General features: G+C 54.9%; 1 protein-coding gene across 5 annotated transcripts; it reads left to right on the forward strand.

Moving 5' to 3' along the window:
- The first annotated feature begins 32 nt into the window (after positions 1–32).
- MST1R (macrophage stimulating 1 receptor) lies at positions 33–21,501 on the forward strand. Of its 5 annotated transcripts, XR_012090638.1 has the most exons (21): positions 33–6,426; positions 9,496–9,684; positions 9,764–9,892; positions 10,070–10,240; positions 10,873–11,033; positions 11,399–11,564; positions 11,673–11,809; positions 12,199–12,360; positions 12,456–12,549; positions 12,678–12,887; positions 12,974–13,120; positions 13,201–13,366; positions 13,534–13,635; positions 13,709–13,912; positions 16,942–17,022; positions 17,200–17,381; positions 17,474–17,583; positions 18,140–18,305; positions 18,729–18,865; positions 18,974–19,068; positions 20,919–21,090. XR_012090638.1 is itself a non-coding variant. In XM_073010157.1 (20 exons), exons 1-20 carry the CDS (start codon positions 5,197–5,199, stop codon positions 21,172–21,174), a joined length of 4,176 nt encoding a protein of 1,391 aa, XP_072866258.1. In that variant the 5' UTR covers positions 33–5,196; the 3' UTR covers positions 21,175–21,501. The 5 variants fall into 5 exon arrangements, 4 of the variants coding, with proteins under 4 accessions (XP_072866258.1, XP_007982466.3, XP_072866259.1 ...); XM_073010157.1 differs by lacking the exon at positions 18,974–19,068 and having other exon boundaries at positions 13,733–13,912; positions 20,919–21,501; XM_007984275.3 differs by lacking the exon at positions 18,974–19,068 and having other exon boundaries at positions 20,919–21,500.
- Positions 21,502–22,162: the final 661 nt, after the last annotated feature.

Genomic DNA, 22,162 nt, shown 5'->3' on the forward strand with positions numbered 1-22,162 from the left:
TCCTGCACAGGGGCACAGGCACATTTGAGCCCCTCTTCTCCCTCCCTTGCACCAGCATGAGGCCACACACATTCTCAGTTGGATCTTGGGCTGGGGCTGTTTTGGTTCGGCTGAAGTCCTACCATATGTAAAAGGCTCTCAGGCACCATACTGCCCTACCCTACCCCCACCCCCATACTCAGTCTGAGCTTCTGCTGTCTGCCTCTCTTATCACTCCTGGGAGGGGCCCCCACTGCATGCCACAAAAGACTACCCAACCACCTTGGGAGCCCTCGCTGTGGCTCTGTTTAATGGGTTGCTGTAGTTCAGCAGGAGCTGAGCTGAGTAAGATAGAGATGGTCAAAATGGGGGGAATCTGAGCCCTGGTACCGGAGGGAGCCCCTGGTGAGGCAACTCAGTCTTCAGCTGAAATTCAGAATCTAGCCTCCCTTTAGCTGCAGGCCTCTGAGGAAACTGTCCCTGCTTAGGCCTTCCCATGAAGGGCTGTGTGCCTCAGTTCTCCTACCTCAGCCAGTGCAATCCTCCAAATGGTCCCCAAGAGTGAGCTGAGGGTCTGAGAGAAGGCCCAGTTGACCCTCTAAGGCAGTGGGCCTGTCATAATAAGAGCTAATGCTACTGCGTGCACTGGGCTCTCCTTAGTCACCCTAGTCCCTGGCATGGCATAGGCAGACCTGCATGGGGCACCATGGACATCCAGGAGGCTCCGTAGTGAAAGCCGAGCCCCATTTACTCTACCACAGGACCTAGGGCACAGTGCAGAAAGCTTCCACTTTGCTGCTGGGGGATCTTCTAGTTCTGGCCCCAGGGAGCACAAGGCCTAGGACGTACTTATTGAAGAAAACTGTCCTCTGAATGTGGTCTTCAGACTGTCAGAGAGAATCACCCTCATGCAGTTTCTGAGAGTTGGGCCAGTATTTTCTGCCACTAAAATCAAGCCATGTTAAAGAATAAGCCTGTGTGGGTGGCTGGGCCCAGGGTACACTGAAACAGTTGTATTTATTGTCCCAGAAAATGGCAGCACAGCCCCTGCCCTTGGCCCCACTGTGGCTCACATTGGAATGGACATGGCAGCAGGCTACCAGCCCAGATTCCAAAGCCTCTGGGGAGCAGCCATAGGCTTGGTGGGTGCTGTTCACCCTGCCACACATGCCCCGGTTCTCTTTTATGCCTGTTTTCTGCTTTTGTTCCTCTTCTGCTCCTAGTAAGAACATCAAACCACTGCCTCTGGGGCCTGGGTGATGCCAGGCTAGCTGTCCCTGACTGTTACTGGCATTCTGGTCAATAGTGAGCCCCTAAGTGCCTCTTTTGCTTGCCCTGACTCTTGTAGGTTTCTGTTTCTCTGTAGTTCAGCATATATTCTGGGGAGACCATAGTTGGATACAGGCCTAGGATTGTAGGCACCTAGGAGCGTGAGGTATACCTGCTTGGAGATCACGGGTGGGACGACAGGCAAATAAGGAAGGTGTTCCTAGTGAAGGAGCCAGCATGTGCCAAGGGAAGGACATGGTAAGAACCCTGTACGGGCCGGACATGGTGGCTCACACCTGTAATCCCAACACTTTGGGAGGCCAAGGCGGGTGTATCACTTGACGTCAGGAATTCAAGACCAGCCTGGCCAACATGGTGAAACCCTGTCTCTACTAAAAATACGAAAATTAGCTGAGTGTGGTGGCGTGCACCTGTAGTCCCAGCTACTCAGGAGGCTGAGGCAGGAGAATTGCTTGAACCCAGAAGGCGGTGGTTGTAGTGAGCTGAGATTGCGCCACTGCACTCTAGCCTGGGCGACAGAGAGAGACTCCGTCTCAAAAAAAAAAAAAAAAAAAGGGAACCTAATATAACTTGTTTGCAGTGAAGCTGGAGGAGTCCATAAGGGCTGGGGTTCTCAAACTCCAGGTAACCTGCAGTGTGATGTGGTCATATTACAGTTGGAGAGACTACCTTGCTACTGCTAAGGTGATCTTGGGATTAGAGAAAGAGGCTAGACCTAGTCCTCTAGAACAGTGTTCAAAGGGGACTGAGAGCTCAAGGAGGGAAAAGTGGCTAGCATTCCTTCAAGCCGTCAGGTGCTAAGGGCAGTCGAGCAGGTTCTTAGCCAGCTATGGGCCAGGCCTCGTGAGTTTACCTTGGGGGTGCCCTTGTACTTGGCACTTAAGAGCCCCATTAGCTGACTTCCCCCACACACCTTGACTGCTCCCTCCTACAGAGGCGGCAGATGGTGAGACGAGGAAGGGGTGCTCCTGTGTACCCCTGCTGTTGAGAACCAAGGCTGCCTTAGAGGGGACCTCCGCCTGGGGACAGCCATTAGCGTGGCCACACGGTGGCAGCAGAGAACTAACGAATGGTTGCTGCAACGCCACCCCCAAAAAGGGGTGGGTGGGGTGATTTAAGAGGGCTTGTGAAGTCTCCTCCCAACCCCCCGAGATCCTTCTGAAAGTCTGGAGGTGGGATTTGGGTCACCAGAACCCCTGTCTGGGCGCCAGGCTGAGAATGTTTCATTTTAGTTTTGCCCTGCCTATCTTTAGATGTGTTGACTGTGGAATGCAGGAACCATGCCACGGTTTTCTCAGGGTGTTTATTCATTTCCTGGCCAATTCTGCTTTGGAAAAGGAGTGTCTTTTATGTCACCTCAGGGCACAGTATCAACCCTGCACTGGGTGTGGCCACCCCCAGTTCCATTTCCTCTTTCAGTCTTCAGGTACTCATGGAGTTCCAGGCTGGAAGGAGGGGGAAGTCCTGCACTGGGGATGGAGGCAGAGTGAAGTATCCAGAGTAAACTGTGCTGGGGTGGGTGTAGCACTGGGTCTATGGAACCCAGGAGAGGGGCCTGGCAAAGTCTGGATCAAAAAGGCTTCCTGGAGGAGGTGCCATTTAGGTGGCAAAAGGAGGAAAGGGAAAGAGTGCTCCTGGAAGGAGGAACAGCACTTACAAAGGTTAGGTTAGGAAGGGGATGCAGGCGCAGAAGTATGGACTGAAAAGAGAGTGAGGAGATATAGATACCCAAGCCAGGCTAAATCCTGTTGGGCTGAGGGCTCCTCTGTCCCCTAGAATCCTTATCCTCTACAGCCTTGGGGCCCATAGTTCACAGCCCAAAGCCACCCTGTGGACCTTCCCCTTCTTCCGGGGTCCAGGCCCATCTAGCTGAGGGGGCTGTCAGGCTAAGGTTGTCCCCCAGGGGCCTCAGTCTAGTGTTGGTAGGACCAGTTACCAAAGGGCAGCTGCTGAGATCCAGGTGTGGGACTAGGCTCCCCCACCCCCACTCCTCATAAATAGAAGAGAGAACTCTGGGAAATCACCTAATCGGAACTACATTTTCTTTTCTTTTTTTTTTGGAGATGGAGTCTCGCTCTGTCGCCCAGGCTGGAGTGCAGTGGCACAATCTCAGCTCACTGCAACCTCCATCCCCCAAGTTCAAGCAATTCATTCTCCCCGCTCAACCTCCTGAGTAGCTGGGATTACAGGTGTCCACCACCACACCTGGCTAATTTTTGTTTTTAGACCATCTTGTTTCACCATATTGGCCAGACTGGCTTGAACTCCTTACCTCAAGTGGTACACCTGCCTCGGCCTCCCAAAGTGCTGGGATTACAGGCGTGAGCCACCACGCCCGGTCATACATTTTATTTTTAAATTTTTAGCAGTTTTTTTGTTTTGTTGACTTTTGTTATGTTGCCCAGGCTGGTCTTGAACTGCTAGCCTCAAGCAATCCTCCTGCCTTGGCCTCTCAAAGAAGTGCTAGGATTACAGGCATGAGCCACAGTGCCCAGCCCAGAACTACATTCTCACATTCTCATTGCAGAGAATAAGATCCAGCAAGGCCTACAGAACAGGTTGGAAGTGTCCTGAGAGCCAAAGCTCATGATTCCTCCATATCAGGGGTGCACTGGGCAGAGCCAGGAAGGGGGAGTCCCCAAGGCCCATATTGTGGATTGTAACCCCATTATACAGCTTCTATATACTGAGGCTGCAGAGGAGGTACCAGAATTAGGGTTGGGCCTCCACTTATGTGACTCTCTGACTCTGAGGTCCAGTCAGCAAGGCCAGATCCCATCCTAAGACCCTTAGGGCCCTAGGAGAGCAGGGCATAACACACCTTTCTCTGAGACCATCTTGTTGATAGCTCAGGAGAAGCACATGGAAGAATGGTCCCCACCAGGCGCGGTGGTTCACGCCTATAATCCCAGCAGTTTGGGAGGCTGAGGCGGGCAGATCACCTGAGGTCAGGAATTTGAGACCAGCCTGGCCAACATGGTGAAACCCATCTCTACTAAAAATACAAAATTAGCCAGGTGTTGTGATGCACGCCTGTAATCCCAGCTATTCAGGAGGTTGAAGCAGGAGAATCTCTTGAACCTGGGAGGAGGAGCTTGCAGTGAGCAGAGATCGCGCCATTGCACTCCAGCCTGGGTCACAGAGCAAAAAAAAAAAAAAAAAAAAAAAAAAAAAAGGACAGTCCTTTCCCACAAAGGGTGGCGCCCCATAACATCTCTTGTTAAGTCCCCCACATCTCCCCTCTGGTCTTCCACACAATCCTGGTCTCTGTTCCCCACATGGTGGGCCCCCAGGAAGCCTCTGGGCACCAGCCTTTGAGGGTGTTGCTACTAAGTGCAAACTAGTTCCACCACAAGCAAAGAGCCCAGTGTCCTGCCCCCTCTCGCGGCGAACCAGTCGGTAGTGGGGGGATGGGATGGGACGGTTCAGACCGGCTCACCTCTCTCCAGGCCGCACCATGCGCATCCACCCACAGGCCGCTGAGAAAAAGGCGCCAAGACGCCCAGAGAAGGTACAGGAGCCAGGCTTCCAAGGGCCGGAAGAGTCGGATGGGTGGAGGGCCTGGGGTAGACCACGCCTCCCTCGCGGCCCCGCCCCCACGGCCCGACCCCGCCCGCCCAGCCCGGCGCCCTCTGGTCGGCTGAGCGCTAAGCGCCAGTGTGCAGCGGCTGCTGGGGCGGCAGGTGAGGCGGCTGGGGCGTTGCTGTCCGTGCGTCCGCGGGCGTCAGGTGCCCAGACCCGAGGGCCGGGTAGGGATTTGGGTTTCACAGGAACCTGGGACGGGGGTCCGCTATCTTGGGGCTGTCGGGACCGCCGCTTAAAGTTGGCCCAGTCCAGACCTCGAGTCGGGCCCCCAACCAGGCCCGGGCCCAGGCCCAGGCCCAGGCCCAGGCCCGTAGGGATCCCCTAGGGTCCCAGCTCGCCTCGATGGAGCTCCTCCCTCCGCTGCCTCAGTCCTTCTTACTGCTGCTGCTGTTGCCTGCCAAGCCCGCGGCGGCCACGGAATGGCAGTGCCCGCGCACCCCCTACGCGGCCTCTCGAGACTTTAACGTGAAGTACATGGTGCCCAGCTTCTCCGCCGGAGGCCTGGTGCAGGCCATGGTGACCTACGAGGGCGACAGAAATGAGAGTGCTGTGTTTGTAGCCATACGCAATCGCCTGCACGTGCTTGGGCCTGACCTGAAGTCTGTCCAGAGCCTGGCCACGGGCCCTGCTGGGGACCCTGGCTGCCAGACGTGTGCAGCCTGTGGCCCAGGGCCCCACGGCCCTTCCGGTGACACAGACACAAAGGTGCTGGTGCTGGAGCCCGCGCTGCCTGCCCTGGTCAGTTGTGGCTCCAGCCTGCAGGGCCGCTGCTTCCTGCATGACCTAGATCCCCAAGGGACAGCCGTGCATCTGGCAGCGCCAGCTTGCCTCTTCTCAGCCCACCACAACCTGCCCGATGACTGCCCCGATTGTGTGGCCAGCCCATTGGGCACCCGTGTGACTGTGGTTGAGCAAGGCCAGGCCTCCTATTTCTACGTGGCATCCTCACTGGACGCAGCCGTGGCTGCCAGCTTCAGCCCACGCTCAGTGTCTATCAGGCGTCTCAAGGCCGACGCCTCGGGATTTGCACCGGGCTTTGTGGCGTTGTCAGTGCTGCCCAAGCATCTTGTCTCCTACAGTATTGAATACGTGCACAGCTTCCATACGGGAGCCTTCGTCTACTTCCTGACTGTACAGCCGGCCAGCGTGACTGATGCTCCTGGTGCCCTGCACACACGCCTGGTACGGCTTAGCGCCACTGAGCCAGAGCTGGGTGACTATCGGGAGCTGGTCCTCGACTGCAGATTTGCTCCAAAACGCAGGCGCCGGGGGGCCCCAAAGGGCGGACAGCCCTACCCTGTGCTGCGGGTGGCCCACTCTGCTCCAGTGGGTGCTCAACTTGCCACTGAGCTGAGCATTGCTGAGGGCCAGGAAGTGCTATTTGGGGTCTTTGTGGCTGGCAAGGATAGTGGCCCTGGCGTGGGCCCCAACTCTGTCGTCTGTGCCTTCCCCATTGACCTGCTGGACACATTAATTGATGAAGGTGTGGAGCGCTGTTGTGAATCCCCAGTCCATCCAGGCCTCCGGCGAGGCCTCGACTTCTTCCAGTCACCCAGTTTTTGCCCCAACCCGGTGAGCTGAAATAAGGGGCCCTTACTTGTGAGCTGCATGCACGTGGCTGAACACAGGCTGCTTCCCTTCCATCACTGAGGGGATCTGGGAGAGGGAGGGCAGGTGGAAAGAAGCATTCTCTCTCACCCAGTTCCTAAGTGCTAGGGTGGTGTGAGAAAGCAGCCAGACAAAGGCTACACTGGAGGCTCGGCTGCCAGCCAGGCTGGCCCTTGTGACTACCTCATTTTGCCCTTTCCCCTATCTGCCCATCATGGCCTCTGGTTTTTTAGTTTCCCTGGCTATGTGAGGATGGGGTTACATAACCGTGTCTCTGTTAGCATAGCTCCTGAATGCTGGGTAGAATGATGGGCATTCCCTCCTACTTGTCCACCATCCATATCCTCAGGGACACACGAAAAAAAATAGCGCCCCCCTCGCCCACCACCACCACCACCACCACACACAAATACAGAGGGAGATGCTCACAGATTCACAGACTCACAGCTGCTTGCCAACAGTTTCACTTTCCCTTGTTTTGCTCTGCTTTCCAAAGAGGGTGGGACAGGAGTTGTCAGAGAATCTCCCCTTCCTCCACACCCACCCCCATCCTTCTGCCAGCCACCACGTTCCAGGGAGCCTCCTGGGCCTTGGAAGTTGGCAGCTTGTTAGGGAGTCTGCATGTCCTGGGCTTCACTAACCTGTTTGACATGATTGGGGGTGATTGGGGGGAGTACCCAGCACTCATGGGATGGCAGCTTGGTTCTAGAAGGTTCCGGGAGCCTCACTCTAGTCTTGTGCAAACTACTATAAACATCTGGGGAAGGCCTAGGAAGGGCTGGTTGGAATTGGTCCATCCCAGACTTTTTTTTTTTTTTTTTTTTTTTTTTTTAAACCGTATTTGGAGCCCTGCCCCAGGCAGGAAGTCTCAAAGCCCGTGCTGAACTGGGGGCTCCTTCCAACAGGCTCTATCTAGGCTCTCTCCAGCCATCATGTAGGCAACAGCAATAAGATTGGACCAAGGAATGGGACCCACAGCTACTGCTCTCATATTCTCTAGCCATCATCCTGTGGCCCTGGGCCTGCTGTGACATTCTCAACAGACTCCTTTCCACTCCTATTGATGCCTCGGAGATGGGAGGAGAACTTACACCCAATGTGAGGTTGGGGGTCTTTAGCCTCCCTCCCTCTGCTGAGTACATCTGGGTTGAGAGGCCTTAGGGTTGGGGACTCCTTGTCTGGGCCTGGGCAGGCCTGCCTGGCCCCTTCTCCTTCCCAGTGGGGAGTCAGAACCTCTCCCCAGCTTGGCTAGTGGTCAGTGGGTCAGAAGACACCCAGCACGGCTGGGCAGTGCCAGGCTCCAGGAGGACTAATCTTGGTCCCTGCCCACAGGCTGGCCAGGCCCCCAGGAGGTGTGTGAATCACCCTGTACAGTGTTTGCCTAGCAACTGTGGGCATGCAGCCACTGGGGCAGCACCCACATAGTCGTTGGCCTCAGGAGGCCTGAGGGACTCAGAGCTGGTGCCTGTCCTCCATGGGACATTGGACACTTATGTGTTTTCAGGAGCCTGGAGCCCCTACCTAAGCCTGGGAACCTAGAGCTAAGGTCCTGGGGCCTAGAGACAAGCAGGCTAGGGTGTGGGCCTGGCTAAGGTAGGGCTCTATTCCCCGTCAGAGCCCCACCTGTCCCTGAGTCATGCTGGAAACACCTGGCAGGCTTCCGGCTCGGGCCAAGCCGATTTCCTGCCTCAAGTGAGGACAAAATCCCAGTCCCCCCCACCCAAGCTGTAGGCGCAGGGTGTATGGGGTTTCAAGGCTCAGCTCCACATCTACTTTTGCCTCCAGGGCCACTAATCAGTGCTGAGGTCTCAGGACTGGGTTAAGTCTCTGTGGTCTGATGGAGACTTCAGAGGCTCCTGCTTCAAGGAGTGCCCTCAGGGCTGGTGAGGGAGCGTCCTGAGCACCTAGGGCTGGCTACTGAGCCCTGTCTGCCCCTCACACTCAGCTCCAACACCATGAGTTCATACCCTGGTGTCCTGGTTTCCCAGAGCTTCCACAGTCCTGCCCTGGGGCATGACTGCAACCCCCAAAACACCCCCTTGCTAAGAGCAGGGAAGAGGTTAGTACCCCTTAGCTTCCAGAACTTAGTTCTGGCACCCAGGCTGTAGGGGTTTGGTTTATCCCTTTTGTACCCTAAAGGGGGGTATAGGAAGCAGCCAAGGGTACAGGAAGACCTTTGGAGTCTAGGGAGAAGGACTGTGTTCCCAACCTTGTGCTGGCCAATTAATGCAAGTGGGGAAACCGAAGCCCAGAGGAGACAGGGTTTGCTGAAGTGCACACACAGAAGCAGAGAAGAGCCAGCAGGGGGCAGGAGAAGACTCTTGTGGAACTGAGACTTCCAACTTGGCTCCCCTCTTGAGCGTTTATGATGCCTTGGACAAGAGACCAAACCTCTTGAGCCTGTTTCCTCATCTGTAAGATGTATGGGGTAGGCCAACCACAGTGGCTCATGCCTGTAATTCCAGCACTCTGGGAAGCCAAAGTGGGCAGATCACAAGGTCAGGAGTTCGAGACCAGCCTGGCCAACATCGTGAAACCCCATCTCTACTAAAAATACAAAAAATTAGCCAGGGGTGGTGGTGAGCACCTGTAATCCCAGCTACTCCGGAGGCTGAGGCAGGAGAATCACTTGAACCCGGGAGGTGGAGGTTGCAGTGAGCCAAGATCATGCCACTACACTCCAGCCCCGGCAACAATGTGAGACACTGTCTCAAAAAAAAAAAAAAAAAAAAAAAAGATATATGGGGTGGTTGTGAGGATGGAATGGGGGTAACTCACCATCAGGATGGACATGGCAAGGTGGGGCAGGGAGAATGGGGACTGGGCTTTCCAGCCTGGGCCTTCTGCCTGCCCTTGCTACACTGAGAGCCCTGTGGGGGCAATGCGAGATGGTAACCAGCAGGCCCAGGGCCTTCTCCAGTCAGGCCAGGTGAAGGGTGAGAGTGTTGGGCTGCTGTAGCCACTGACAAAGGCCCCAGAGGGTCGGGGCACAGGGCTGAACCCTGACTCGTTCCCTTACCTGACTTTTCCCAGCCTGGCCTGGAGGCCCCCAGCCCCAACACCAGCTGCCGCCACTTCCCTTTGCTGGTCAGTAGCAGCTTCTCACGTGTGGACCTATTCAACGGGCTGTTGGGAACAGTAGAGGTCACTGCATTGTATGTGACACGCCTTGACAACGTCACAGTGGCGCACATGGGCACAGCAGATGGGCGTATCCTGCAGGTGGGTCCTCATCCCCACAGCCCCCTGGCCCTGGGTCTTTGTCTCCATCCCCATTTTGCTCACATCTAACCTGTCCTAGGTGGAGCTGGCCAGGTCACTCAACTACTTGCTGTATGTGTCCAACTTCTCACTGGGTGACAGTGGGCAGCCCGTGCAGCGGGATGTCAGTCGCCTTGGGGACCACCTATTCTTCGCCTCTGGGGACCAGGTGAGGTGGGCAGGGGCAGGGCCTGGGGCCAGGGTTGTGGGATCACAGACTCTCCATCCAATCCAGGGAGGCATTGACATACAGGCCTTACCACCCTAGCCTACAGTGTACCAGGAGGGTCTATAGGGCCCAATCTCCCCCTCCAAGTGCCCCTAGTCACCTGTCTTCTACCCCCAGGTTTTCCAGGTGCCTATCCAAGGCCCTGGCTGCCACCACTTCCTCACCTGTTGGCGTTGCCTAAGGGCACAGCGTTTCATGGGCTGTGGCTGGTGTGGGAACATGTGTGGCCGGCAGAAGGAGTGTCCTGGCTCCTGGCAACAGGACCACTGTCCGCCTAAGCTTACTGAGGTATGGCTTCCCTGGCAGGGCACAGGTAAGAGTGGGACAGGCTGGGCCTGGGGTGGTGGTCAGCAAGTCTTTTTTTTTTTTTTTTTTTTTTTTTTTTTGAGACGGAGTCTCGCTCTGTCGCCCAGGCTGGAGTGCAGTGGCCGATCTCAGCTCACTGCAAGCTCCGCCTCCCGGGTTTACGCCATTCTCCTGCCTCAGCCTCCCGAGTAGCTGGGACTACAGGCGCCCGCCACCGCGCCCGGCTAGTTTTTTGTATTTTTTAGTAGAGACGGGGTTTCACCATGTTAGCCAGGATGGTCTCGATCTCCTGACCTCGTGATCCGCCCGTCTCGGCCTCCCAAAGTGCTAGGATTACAGGCTTGAGCCACCGCGCCCGGCCTAGCAAGTCTTGATCACAATCTTTCTCAGGTCTGGGAGTGTCCTTCATATCTACAAGGAGGGCATTCTTGTCAGAGGGGATGACACATGCAAAGACTTGGAGGCAGGAAAGTGCTTGAATGAGGACTAGCAAGTGACTCCAAATGGCTGGAGCATGGGGCAGGCAAGGGGTATGGCAGGAGACTTTGGGGAAGCAGGTGGGGCTGAGAGAGCCCAACCCCACATGAGGACTCAGGCTGTTTTCCCCATTTCAGTTCCACCCACACAGTGGACCTTTAAGGGGCAGTACAAGGCTGACCCTGTGTGGCTCCAACTTCTACCTGCACCCTTCTGGTCTGGTGCCTGAGGGAACCCATCAGATCACTGTGGGCCAAAGTCCCTGCTGGCCACTGCCCAAGGACAGCTCAAAACTCAGGTACAATCTGGTCCCTCCCCTCCCTTTCCCTGAAGGGAGCAACCAAGCAGCCCCTTCCCCATGAGACCCTGTTCTCTGCTTATCAGAGGCAAGAGGAGATGGGGGAAGCTGCAGTGGTTCTAACTGTTTTGTGTCTCGGGAGATGTCTCTGTCCCTTTTTGAGCTTTCATGTCCCCTTCCTGTCTGTTCACTCGTGGACCAGCCAAGGTTAATCTCTGCCCCGCCGGAACCTTCCTTCCCTGGAGGGAGGCATGGGTGGAGAAACGCCATTCTCTGGCTCAGAGGAGCCCTGTGGCTTGTGGCAGGCATGCAGCTAGGCCTGTGTAATTCCTGGCTGACCTCAGGGGTTCCCCCTGGTGCCCCAGACCAGTGCCCCGGAAAGACTTTGTAGAGGAGTTTGAGTGTGAACTGGAGCCCTTGGGCACCCAAGCAGTGGGGCCTACCAACGTCAGCCTCACCGTGACTAACATGCCACCGGGCAAGCACTTCCGGGTAGACGGCACCTCCATGCTGAGAGGCTTCTTTTTCATGGTGAGGTCACCTTGCCCTGTCTGTGCCCTTGGCCAGTGCGTGGTACGGGAAGGGAGGGGCTTGGAGTGGAAGACCTACTCCACCTAAGCCACCTCTATATCCTTTTAGGAGCCAGTGCTGATAGCAGTGCAACCCCTCTTTGGCCCACGGGCAGGAGGCACCTGTCTCACTCTTGAAGGCCAGAGTCTGTCTGTAGGCACCAGCCGGGCTGTGCTGGTCAATGGGACTGAGTGTCTGCTAGCACGGTAAGTACCACCAGGCAGGCATGGGAGGCCACAGGGTTCTATCCAGGTAAAGACCCGGACTCTGTCAGGATGGAGGGAAGAGTGCTTGTTACATGGTCAGTGTGGTGTGGAGAGCAGGTCCAGGAAGAAAAGACTACTGCCCTCTTCAGCCCAGAGGCAAGAGAGCCCATCACAGAGTCCAGTGGCTCCAGCCAAGGCTCTGGGGAACTTGTTCCCTCCTTACCCTCTTGGAATGTCTTCCTGGGACCACCTTATCTTCAGACAGACCATGGAGTGGGGCAGGTGGGAGAGATAACAGACAAACTGGGAGACGGCAACAGGCCCCTGGAGGAAGTGGGCCCGGCCATCACAAAGGGGGTAACCCTGAGCCCAGTCTCTTGTTCCTGCAGGGTCAGTGAGGGGCAGCTTTTATGTGCCACACCCCCTGGGACCATGGTGGCCAGTGTCCCCCTTAGCCTGCAGGTGGGGGGTGCCCAGGTACCTGGTTCCTGGACCTTCCACTACAGAGAAGACCCTGTCGTGCTAAGCATCAGCCCCAACTGTGGCTACAGGTAAGCGCCACCTCTTTGCCCACTCTGGCCTCTGGGGAATGAGAGAGCCAGCCTTGGAGAACACCCAAAGCCTACCACCCTGCCCTCTTCCACAGCAACTCCCACATCACCATCTGTGGCCAGCATCTAACTTCAGCATGGCACTTAGTGCTGTCATTCCATGACGGGCTTAGGGCAGTGGAGAGCAGGGTGAGTGAGTGCTGGCCAGGAGGGAGGAAGGCTGGATGAGTTCCCTGAGCTGCAGCCCAACCTTGTGCTGGGCTGAGAGGAGCAATCACAGGTGGGGTTCCTGGCTAATCACCTATTTGTCCCAGCAGTGTGAGAGGCAGCTTCCAGAGCAGCAGTTGTGCCGCCTGCCTGAATATGTGGTCCAAGACCCCCAGGGATGGGTGGCAGGAAATCTGAGTGCCTGGGGGGATGGAGCTGCTGGCTTTACACTGCCTGGCTTTCGCTTCCTAACCCCACCCCATCCACCCAGTGCCAACCTAATTCCACTGAAGCCTGAGGAGCATGCCATTAAGTTTGAGGTAAGTGTAAGGGATAGGGCAGGGACAGTTGGTGATCTGAAAGTAGGGGCCAGCCTACTGGCTGGTCCTCATGACCCTCTCTGCAGTATATTGGGCTGGGCGCTGTGACTGACTGCGTGGGTGTCAACGTGACCGTGGGTGGTGAGAGCTGCCAGCATGAGTTCCGGGGGGACATGGTTGTCTGCCCCCTGCCCCCATCCCTGCAGCTTGGCAAGGATGGTGCCCCACTGCAGGTAGGCAGCCCAGCTGGACCTCCCTGGGAAACACGGGCAGAGGGCCTGCAGGCTAGGCCTGAGTTGCCACCTGCTCCCAGGTCTGCGTGGATGGTGAATGTCGCATCCTGGGTAGAGTGGTGTGGCGAGGGCCAGATGGGGTCCCACAGAGCACGCTCCTTGGTATCCTGCTGCCTTTGCTGCTGCTTGTGGCCGCATTGGCCACTGCACTGGTCTTCAGCTACTGGTGGCAGAGGAAGCAGCTAGGTGAGTTCTCTGCTCCTACCTTTATTCAGCCCCTACCCCCCAACCAATAGCATCTTCAAGTCCCTACATCCTCTCTCTGCCCAGGACTTAGGGATCTAAGTCCTCCCCAGAGGGGTTGGCCCCTGGGAGCTTGGAAAGCCAGGCCACCAGGGATTCTCTTTCCACAGTTCTTCCTCCCAACCTGGATGACCTGGCATCCCTGGACCAGACTGCTGGAGCCACACCCCTGCCTATTCTCTACTCGGGCTCTGACTACAGAAGTGGCCTTGGTAAGATAGCGGAGGCACGAGAAGCTAAAGCCACCCCCTCTCCCTACAAGCTCCTCACTCCCTCTCCCCACAGCACGCCCTGCCACTGATGGTCTAGATTCCACTTGTGTCCATGGAGCATCCTTCTCCAATAGTGAAGATGAATCCTGTGTTCCACTGCTGCGGAAAGAGTCCATCCAGCTAAGGGACCTGGACTCTGCGCTCTTGGCTGAGGTCAAGGATGTGCTGATTCCCCATGAGCGGGTGGTCACCCACAGTGACCGAGTCATTGGCAAAGGTGTGGGGGCCAGGTGGGGCTGGGGGCAGAGATGGAGGCTCAAGATGACATAGGCTAGACCAGGCACGGTGGCTCATGCCTGTAATCCCAGCACTTTGGGAGGCCGAGGCCAGCAGATCACGAGGTCAGGAGATCGAGACCGTCCTGGCTAACACGGTGAAACCTCGTCTCTACTAAAAATACAAAAAAAATTAGCCGGCCGTGGTGACAGGCACCTGTAGTCCCAGCTACTCGGGAGGCTGAGGCAGGAGAATAGCGTGAATCCGGGAAGCGGAGCTTGCAGTGAGCCAAGATCGCGCCACTGCACTCCAGCCTGGGCAACAGAGCGAGACTCCGTCTCAAAAAAAAAAAAAAAAAAAAAATGACATAGGCTAAAGGGACAGTTGGACCAGATTCTGCTCTAACCTTCTCACCAACCTGTGTGACCTTGGTTATACCACTTACCCTCTCTGTGCCTCCATTTGCTCATCTGTAAAATGGATGAGAAAAGTTCTGTCTTCAGTGGGTTCTGGTGTGGATCAATCAGGCACAGGAGGATTATAGCCTCTGCCATCATGTGGCTGCTGTTTATTTTTGGTTTTATTTATGGTTTTGTTTTTGAGACAGGGTCTCACTCTGTTACCCAGGCTGGAGTGCAATGACACAATCATGGCTCACTGCAGCCTCGACCTCCCCAGGCTTAGGTGATCCTCCTCCCTCAGCCTCCTGAGTAGCTGGGACCACAAGCATGCACCACCATGCCTGGCTAATTTTTTGTTTGTCTTTTGTAGAGATGGGCCTCAAATCGTGTTGTCCAGGCTGGCCGCAAACTCCTGGACTCAAGCAATCTGCCTGCCTAAACATCCCAAAGTGCTGGGATTACAGGCATGAGCCACCAAACCCAGCCTGTTTTATTATATTTATTTTAGTTTAGTTTTATTTTTATTCTATTTTATTATTATTATTATTATTATTATTCTGAGACAGAATTTCACTCTTATTGCCCAGGCTGGAGTGCAGTGGCACAATCTCGGCTCACTGCAACCTCCTCCTCCTAGGTTCAAACAATTCTCCTGTCTCAGCTTCCTGAGTAGCTGGGATTACAGGTACCTGCCACAACACCTGGCTAATTTTTGGTACTTTTGGTAGAGACAGGATTTCACCATGTTGGCCAGGCTGGTCTCGAACCCCTGACCTCAGGTGATCTGCCCGCCTCGGCCTCCCAAAGTGCTGGGATTACAGGCATGAGCCACCACCCCAGACTATTTTATTTTCCTTTTTCTTTTTTTTTTTTTTTGAGATGGAGTCTCGCTCTTTTGCCCACACTGGAGTGCAGTGACGCTATCTCGGCTCGCTGCAAGCTCTGCCTCCCAGGTTCACGCCATTCTTCTGCCTCAACCTCCTGAGTAGCTGGGACTACAGATGCATGCCACCACACCCAGCTAATTTTTTTTTTTTTTTGTACTTTTGTATTTTTAGTAGAGACGAGGTTTCACCATGTTGGCCAGGTTGGTCTCGAACTCCTAACCTCAGGTGATCCGCCTGCCTTGACCTCCCAAAGTGCTGGGATTATAGGCGTGAGCCACCGCACCTGGCCTATTTATTTATTTATTTTTGAGACAGAGCCTCGCCTGTCATCCAGGCCGGAGTGCAGTGGTGTGATCTCGGCTCATTGCAACCTCTGCCTCCCAGATTCAAGTGATTCTCCTGCCTCAGCCTCCTGAGTAGCTGGGATTACAGACATGCGCCACCACGCCCATCTAATTTTTGTATTTTTAGTAGAGATGATCATGTTGGCCAGGCTGGTCTCAAACTCCCAACCTCAGGTAATCCACCTGCCTTGGCCTCCCGAAGTGCTGGGATTACAGGTGTGAGCCATCGCACCCGGCCCTGCTTTATTTTTTTTAGTTTTTAGTTATTATTATTTTGAGACAGTCTCGCTCTGTTGCCCAGGCTGGAGTGCAGTGGTGCGATCTCGATTCACTGCAACTTCTTCCTCCTAGATTCAAGCGTTTCTCCTGCCTCCACCTCCTGAGTAGCTGGGATTACAGGGGCCTGCCACTGCCACCACACCTGTCTAACTTTTGTAGTTTTACTAGAGACAGGGTTTCACCATGTTGGCCAGACTGGTCTTGAACCCCTGACCTCAGCTGATCCTCCCACCCTAGTCTCCTGAAGTGTTAAGATTATAGGCATAAGCCTTTTTTAAAAAAAATTTTTTTTAAAGACAGCATCTCACTGTGTTACCCAGGCTGGCTTTGGACTCCTGGGCTTATGTGATTCTCCTGCCTCAGCCTCCTGAGTAACTGGGATTATAGGCGCACTGCGCTTTGCTTCTGCTGCTTTTTTTTGGGGGGGGGGGACAGAGTCTCACCCTGTCTCTCAGTGTGGAGTGCAGTGACACGATCTTGGCTCACTGCAACCTCCGCCTCCCGGGTTCAAGCTGTTCTCCTACCTCAGGCTCCCAAGCAGCTGGGACTAGAGATGGGGTTTCACCATATTGGCCAGGCTGGTCTCAAACTCCTGACCTCATGATCCACCCACCTTGGCCTCCCAAAGTACTGGGATCATAGGCATGAGCCACCACGCCCAGCCCTGCTGCTTTTTTAAAATGTCAGATTGGTCCAGGTATGGTGGCTTACACCTATAATCCCAGCTCTCACCTTTGGGAGGCCAAGGTGGGTGAATCACAAAGTCAGGAGTTTGAGACCAGTCTGGCCAACATGGTGACACCCAGTCTGTACTAAAAATACAAAAAATTAGCTGGGCGTAGTGGTGGGTGCCTGTAATCCCAGCTACTCAGGAGGCTGAGGCAGGAGAATCACTTGAACCTAGGAGGCAGAGGTTGCAATGAGTTGAGATCGCACCACTGCACTCCAGTCTGGGCAACAGAGTAAGAGTCGATCTAAAAAATAAATAAATAAAAATTAAAAATAAAATGTGAGATTGGCCAGTTTAGTGCTCTGAGGTCTGGTTGCCAATGAGAATGTGTGGTGTGAGCCTTGGGCCCTGGAGCCCCTCTCATCGACTCATTATCTACTTCCCACCAGGCCACTTTGGAGTTGTCTACCATGGAGAATACATAGACCAGGCCCAGAATCGAATCCAATGTGCCATCAAGTCACTAAGTCGTGAGTGGAGCAGAAGATGGGAGGGCAGAGGGAGGGGCCTCAGGCTGGGAGGATTCTTTTTCTCTGTGTTCCCACCTTACTGACTGACCCTGAGCAGGAGACCTTTATTTCCCATTTCCCCATATGAGCCTTGTAAAGGGATGCCCTGCCCTGTGCCTGACTTGCACTGCTCTGTAGGCATCACAGAGATGCAGCAGGTGGAGGCCTTCCTTCGAGAGGGGCTGCTCATGCGTGGCCTGAACCACCCGAATGTGCTGGCTCTCATTGGTATCATGTTGCCACCCGAGGGCCTGCCCCATGTGCTGCTGCCCTATATGTGCCACGGTGACCTGCTCCAGTTCATCCGCTCATCTCAGCGGGTCAGTGCTCAGCTGGCTCTGGGTTGGGGGCTGGGCAGCAGCTGGAGAAGGAGCTGCTGTGCCCTTGCCCACCAACCCACCTGTGCCCCCAGAACCCCACCGTGAAGGACCTCATCAGCTTTGGCCTGCAGGTAGCCCGTGGCATGGAGTACCTGGCAGAGCAGAAGTTTGTGCACAGGGACCTGGCTGCGCGAAACTGCATGTGAGAGTCCAGAGTAGCTGGGGTGAAGCAAAGGCACAGGGCATGAGGGTGTGCGGTGCTTAAGGCTGCCTCAGGGAAGGGCCCACTCCAGCCTTGTCCTCCTCTCTCTGCACCTTACTTTTTTTGTCTGCCCAGTACAGACTTGGACTGGACACTGTGGCTTTGAAATTCTGTGGGCGGGCACCGTGGCTCACATCTGTAATCCCAGCACTTTGGGAGGCCGAGGCGGGTGGATCACGAGGTCAGGAGATCGAGACCATCCTGGCTAACATGGTGAAACCCCGTCTCTACTAAAAATACAAAAAAATTAGCCGAGTGTGGTGGTGGGCGCCTGGAGTCCCAGCTACTCAGGAGGCTGAGGCAGAAGAATGGCATGAACCTGGGAGGAAGAGCTTACAGTGAGCAGAGATCGCGCCATTGCACTCCAGTCTGGGAGACAGAGCGAGACTCCATCTCAAAAAAAAAAAAAAAAAGAAATTCTGTAAGGGCCTAGAACAGGTGGGTTCAGGGCCTGGTAAGGGCCAGTCCTAAGTGTGATCCTCTCCCTACCCCCAAGGCTGGACGAGTCATTCACTGTCAAAGTGGCTGACTTTGGTTTGGCCCGTGACATCCTGGACAAGGAATACTATAGTGTTCGACAGCATCGCCACGCTCGCCTACCTGTGAAGTGGATGGCGCTGGAGAGCCTGCAGACCTATAGATTTACCACCAAGTCTGATGTGGTGAGGCCCCATCTGCCCTATAGTCCACATGGCTTTGGCACCCGAGAACACTGGGCCTCACCCATTCAGCTCTGGATAATCTGAGCCCAGGGAGTCCCCAGGGTAGATGACTCCCAAAGCCCTTCTGCCCACCTCTTGGGCAGATGTAAGATGGAATCTGACACCTGCCAGGGCAAGAGGAGGCTGGGAACTCACTGGCTCCTCACAGATAATCCAGGGCCTGCCCAGCCCCAACTCTGGGCAGGATGAGGTGGTGGGAGGAGACAGAGGAAAGACACTGGTGACGTATCGAGGAATGAGCTCTCAGTGGAGGGTGGGGTCTTCCATTTCCAGCTGAAGGACTCTGGGAGATAGAAGCCCTGGGGACCCACCTGCCCCCAAATTTGGAGTGAGTTGAGTCCCCTTACCTCCCCCTTTCCACAGTGGTCATTTGGTGTGCTGCTGTGGGAACTGTTGACACGGGGTGCCCCACCATACCCCCACATTGACCCTTTTGACCTCACCCACTTCCTGGCCCAGGGTCGGCGCCTGCCCCAGCCTGAGTATTGCCCGGATTCTCTGTAAGTATGTGGAGGTGGTAGTGGGGAGGGAACTGGGCCCCAGAGACATGGAAGAGGCAGGAGACAGAGCTCCTGCCTGGCTTCCTGACTGAACTTCTGGTTGACTAGGAAAGGGAGTCTCGCTGGGCCTCAGTTTCCTCATCTGTGAACTGGTCCCACCCACATGCAGGATGGGACACTGGGAGGACCTCACAGTTGCCATGGTAACAGCATTCTGAGCTCAGAGTTGGGGTTGAGGCCAGTGGTTTGATTTTCCCAGCACTCCTCCTCCCCGCCTCCCACTAATGGGGTCTGCTTTCCACCTTTTCCTCTCATTTAATCTCGAGGAAAGATTCCATAACCCCAACAGCAACCCCCTCTGGATCTCCAGATCAGGTTTTTTCACTGGATGTGGTTTCAGATTCCCCATTCCTGGAGGGATGGCGGCAGCTGCGTTGTCCTCAGTGCCTATGGGGTGGGTTCAGTTCTGAGGTTCAGCTTCATATGTAGCAGGTGTGCCTGAGCAGTGGCCAGGTCTGCTGGGTTAGAACAGAGAGAACCAGAACATAGGTAAAAGTAGTTGACGCCTCCTGTCTCAGGCTGTGCTCCAGGAAGGATGCAAGTAGCCTTCCTCACAGTCCTACCTGCTTTGGGTTTGCTCTTATTATTCATTTCTTTAATTCACTGCCTACCCATATCTAGATTGGGCTCCTGGAAACAGACTCAGCTGGAGATTTATGTATGGGGATTTACTGAGAGGTTGGGGGCAAGGGAAGAAGGACTGGGACAGAGAAATGTCACAGAAACTGCAGCCCATCCCACAGGGACTGCTTGAACTGGGATGACCCACCAGAGTTTTCTGAAATTGAGACCAACAGGCCAGGTCTTTGTACCAGGCATTAATCAGTTACTAGTCACAGGCTGTCCCTGATGAGGGGATGTGAGCTTGGCAGAGGCAGTTCTCTTCTGCCTAGGGCAATTCTTAGAGAGAGCCTCAGTCAAGAACCATCAGCAGGCAACACACCCAGCCACTGGGAGAGGAAAGGGGGATGTGGGTGGTACACCATAGGGTCCACTTCAGCAGTCCAGCCCTTCTCCTCTCTGGGCCTCAATTTCCTCATCTGTAAAGTGGAGACAACAGTACCACCCTCCGAGAGTCTGAGAATTATATGAGATATTGTGTGTAAGGTACTTAGAGTATTATTTCAGGCAGGAATGACATCCCCAAGATAATGGGGCATGCACTAGGACCCAGCAGGTAAACCTGGGGAACCTCTGCTTCAGGACCAGCGTGCCACTAGTGCTGCCCCAAATGCTCTTGCTTCAGGATTTTTTCTTTTTTTTCGAGACGGAGTCTTGCTCTGTTGCCCAGGCTGGAGTGCAGTGGCACAATGTTGGCTCACTACAGCCTCTGCCTCCCATGTTCAAGTGATTCTCCTGCCTCAGCCTCCCGAGTAGCTGGGACTACAGGCGTGTGCCACCATGCCCAGCTAATTTTTGTATTTTTAGTGGAGATGAGGTTTCACTATGTTGGCCAGGCTGGTCTCGAACTCCTGACCTTGTGATCTGCCCACCTCAGCCTCCCAAAGTGCTGGGATTACAGGCATGAGCCACTGTGCCCGACCGCTTCAGGATTTTTAATTCCTGCTTTGCTGGACCCAGGCTTCCTTCCTGGAAGAACTGTGATGATGACCATGGTACCTCGTGAGCTGGGCCTTGTGCTTAGCACTTCACAGGCATCAGCCTATGTGCCTACTGCTCTGTGATCAGAGGATGACCCAGAGGCACAGAGAAGTTAAGGAACTTGCCCAAGATCACATAGCCCAGGGCACAGGGCACAGGAGCCCAAGCTCTTAACACCTGAGGTAGTTGGACCTCTGCCAGGGTGGAGAGGCAGGACTGGAACAACAATCATAGGGATGAGAAGAGCTGCTCCTGATTGGAAAGTGCTCGGTACTAGGTCCTGTCACCTATCCTCATCCCTGTGTGACCTGCCAGAGGTTTAACAGCAAGTGGGTGGCCCAGAATCCTTGGGTGGAAGTTGCCTTAACCTGACATGCCTTTCCCCCAATAGGTACCAAGTGATGCAGCAATGCTGGGAGGCGGACCCAGCAGCACGACCCACCTTTGGAGTACTAGTGGGGGAAGTGGAGCAGATAGTGTCTGCACTGCTTGGGGACCATTATGTGCAGCTGCCAGCAACCTACATGAACTTGGGCCCCAGCACCTCGCATGAGATGAATGTGCATCCAGAACACCAGCAGTCCTCACCCATGCCAGGGAGTGCACACTGGCCCCGGCCACTCTCAGAGCCTCCTTGGCCCACTTGACTTAGTCCTTGGGCTGGACCTGCTTAGCTGCCTTGAGCTAACCCCAAGCTGCCTCTGAGCCATGCCAGGCCAGAGGGCAGTGGCCCTCTACCTTGTTCCTGCCCTTTAATCTTCAGAGGCAATAGGTAAATGGGGCCCATTAGGTCTCTCACTCCACAGAGTGAGCCAGTGAGGGAAGTCCTTCTGCAACATGTATTTATGGAGTGCCTGCTGTGGACCCTGTCTTCTGGGAACAGTGGACTCAGCAGTGACCACACCAACACTGACCCTTGAACCAATAAAGGAACAAATGACTATTAAAACACAAATTGTGGCAAATAGTGTGAAAGAATGACAGGAGGCTGCTATAAATAGCTGAATAGAGAGGCAAGGGAAACCTCCCAGGAGGTGACATTTTGCTGAGGCCTTATCAACTGGGGGAAAACCACCAGAAGCAGTGTTGAGGAAAGAGAGTTTTTGGCAGAGAGTCACATGTGCAAAGGCCCTGAGGCTGGAAAGGATATGGATCAGCAAGAAGGCTCTAGAGAACGGGGAGGGTGAGCAAGGCCCAGATCCAGGTCATAGGGCCCTGGGGACTGTTAGATGGAACCAAGGAAGTAGGCTGAGTACCCAAGCATGCAGTGACTAGGATGGTTTCTTCCATGAGTCAGGCTGCTTGCTCCCCTTTCCCCAGCCCTAGCACTTCTCCAGGGCTCCCTGCTCGATCTGCAGTGCCCACCGTCACACCAGCTGGGATGGAATGGGGCCTGCCATCGGGGCATAGAGGCTTGGGTCCCTGCAACACTGCCAGCATTGATTGTACTTGTAGCCTTAAGAGAGAGGAGCCAGCAGCAAGGCCTCAGCTCCACACTTTCAAGGAGCCAACTTCAAAGTGCCAACTGCCCAGGCTATTTGTACTTGTAAAGGCCACTGCACAACAGTTCGTAGAGGGGCATGCTCCTCTGAGAGGGAGACTTCCCCCTCCTCCTCTTCCTCCCTACACTGACTG

Source organism: Chlorocebus sabaeus, chromosome 22, assembly GCF_047675955.1.
Source record: "Chlorocebus sabaeus isolate Y175 chromosome 22, mChlSab1.0.hap1, whole genome shotgun sequence".
Lineage (NCBI taxonomy): Eukaryota > Metazoa > Chordata > Mammalia > Primates > Cercopithecidae > Chlorocebus > Chlorocebus sabaeus.

Excerpts from the sequence above, each read along its gene's own strand:
- MST1R (XM_007984275.3), top strand. The coding sequence starts at position 5,197 with ATGGAGCTCCTCCCTCCGCTGCCTCAGTCCTTCTTACTGCTGCTGCTG. Across the intron at positions 13,913-16,941 it reads TGACCGAGTCATTGGCAAAG|GCCACTTTGGAGTTGTCTAC; the intron begins GTGTGGGGGCCA and ends ACTTCCCACCAG. Across the intron at positions 17,023-17,199 it reads TGCCATCAAGTCACTAAGTC|GCATCACAGAGATGCAGCAG; the intron begins GTGAGTGGAGCA and ends ACTGCTCTGTAG.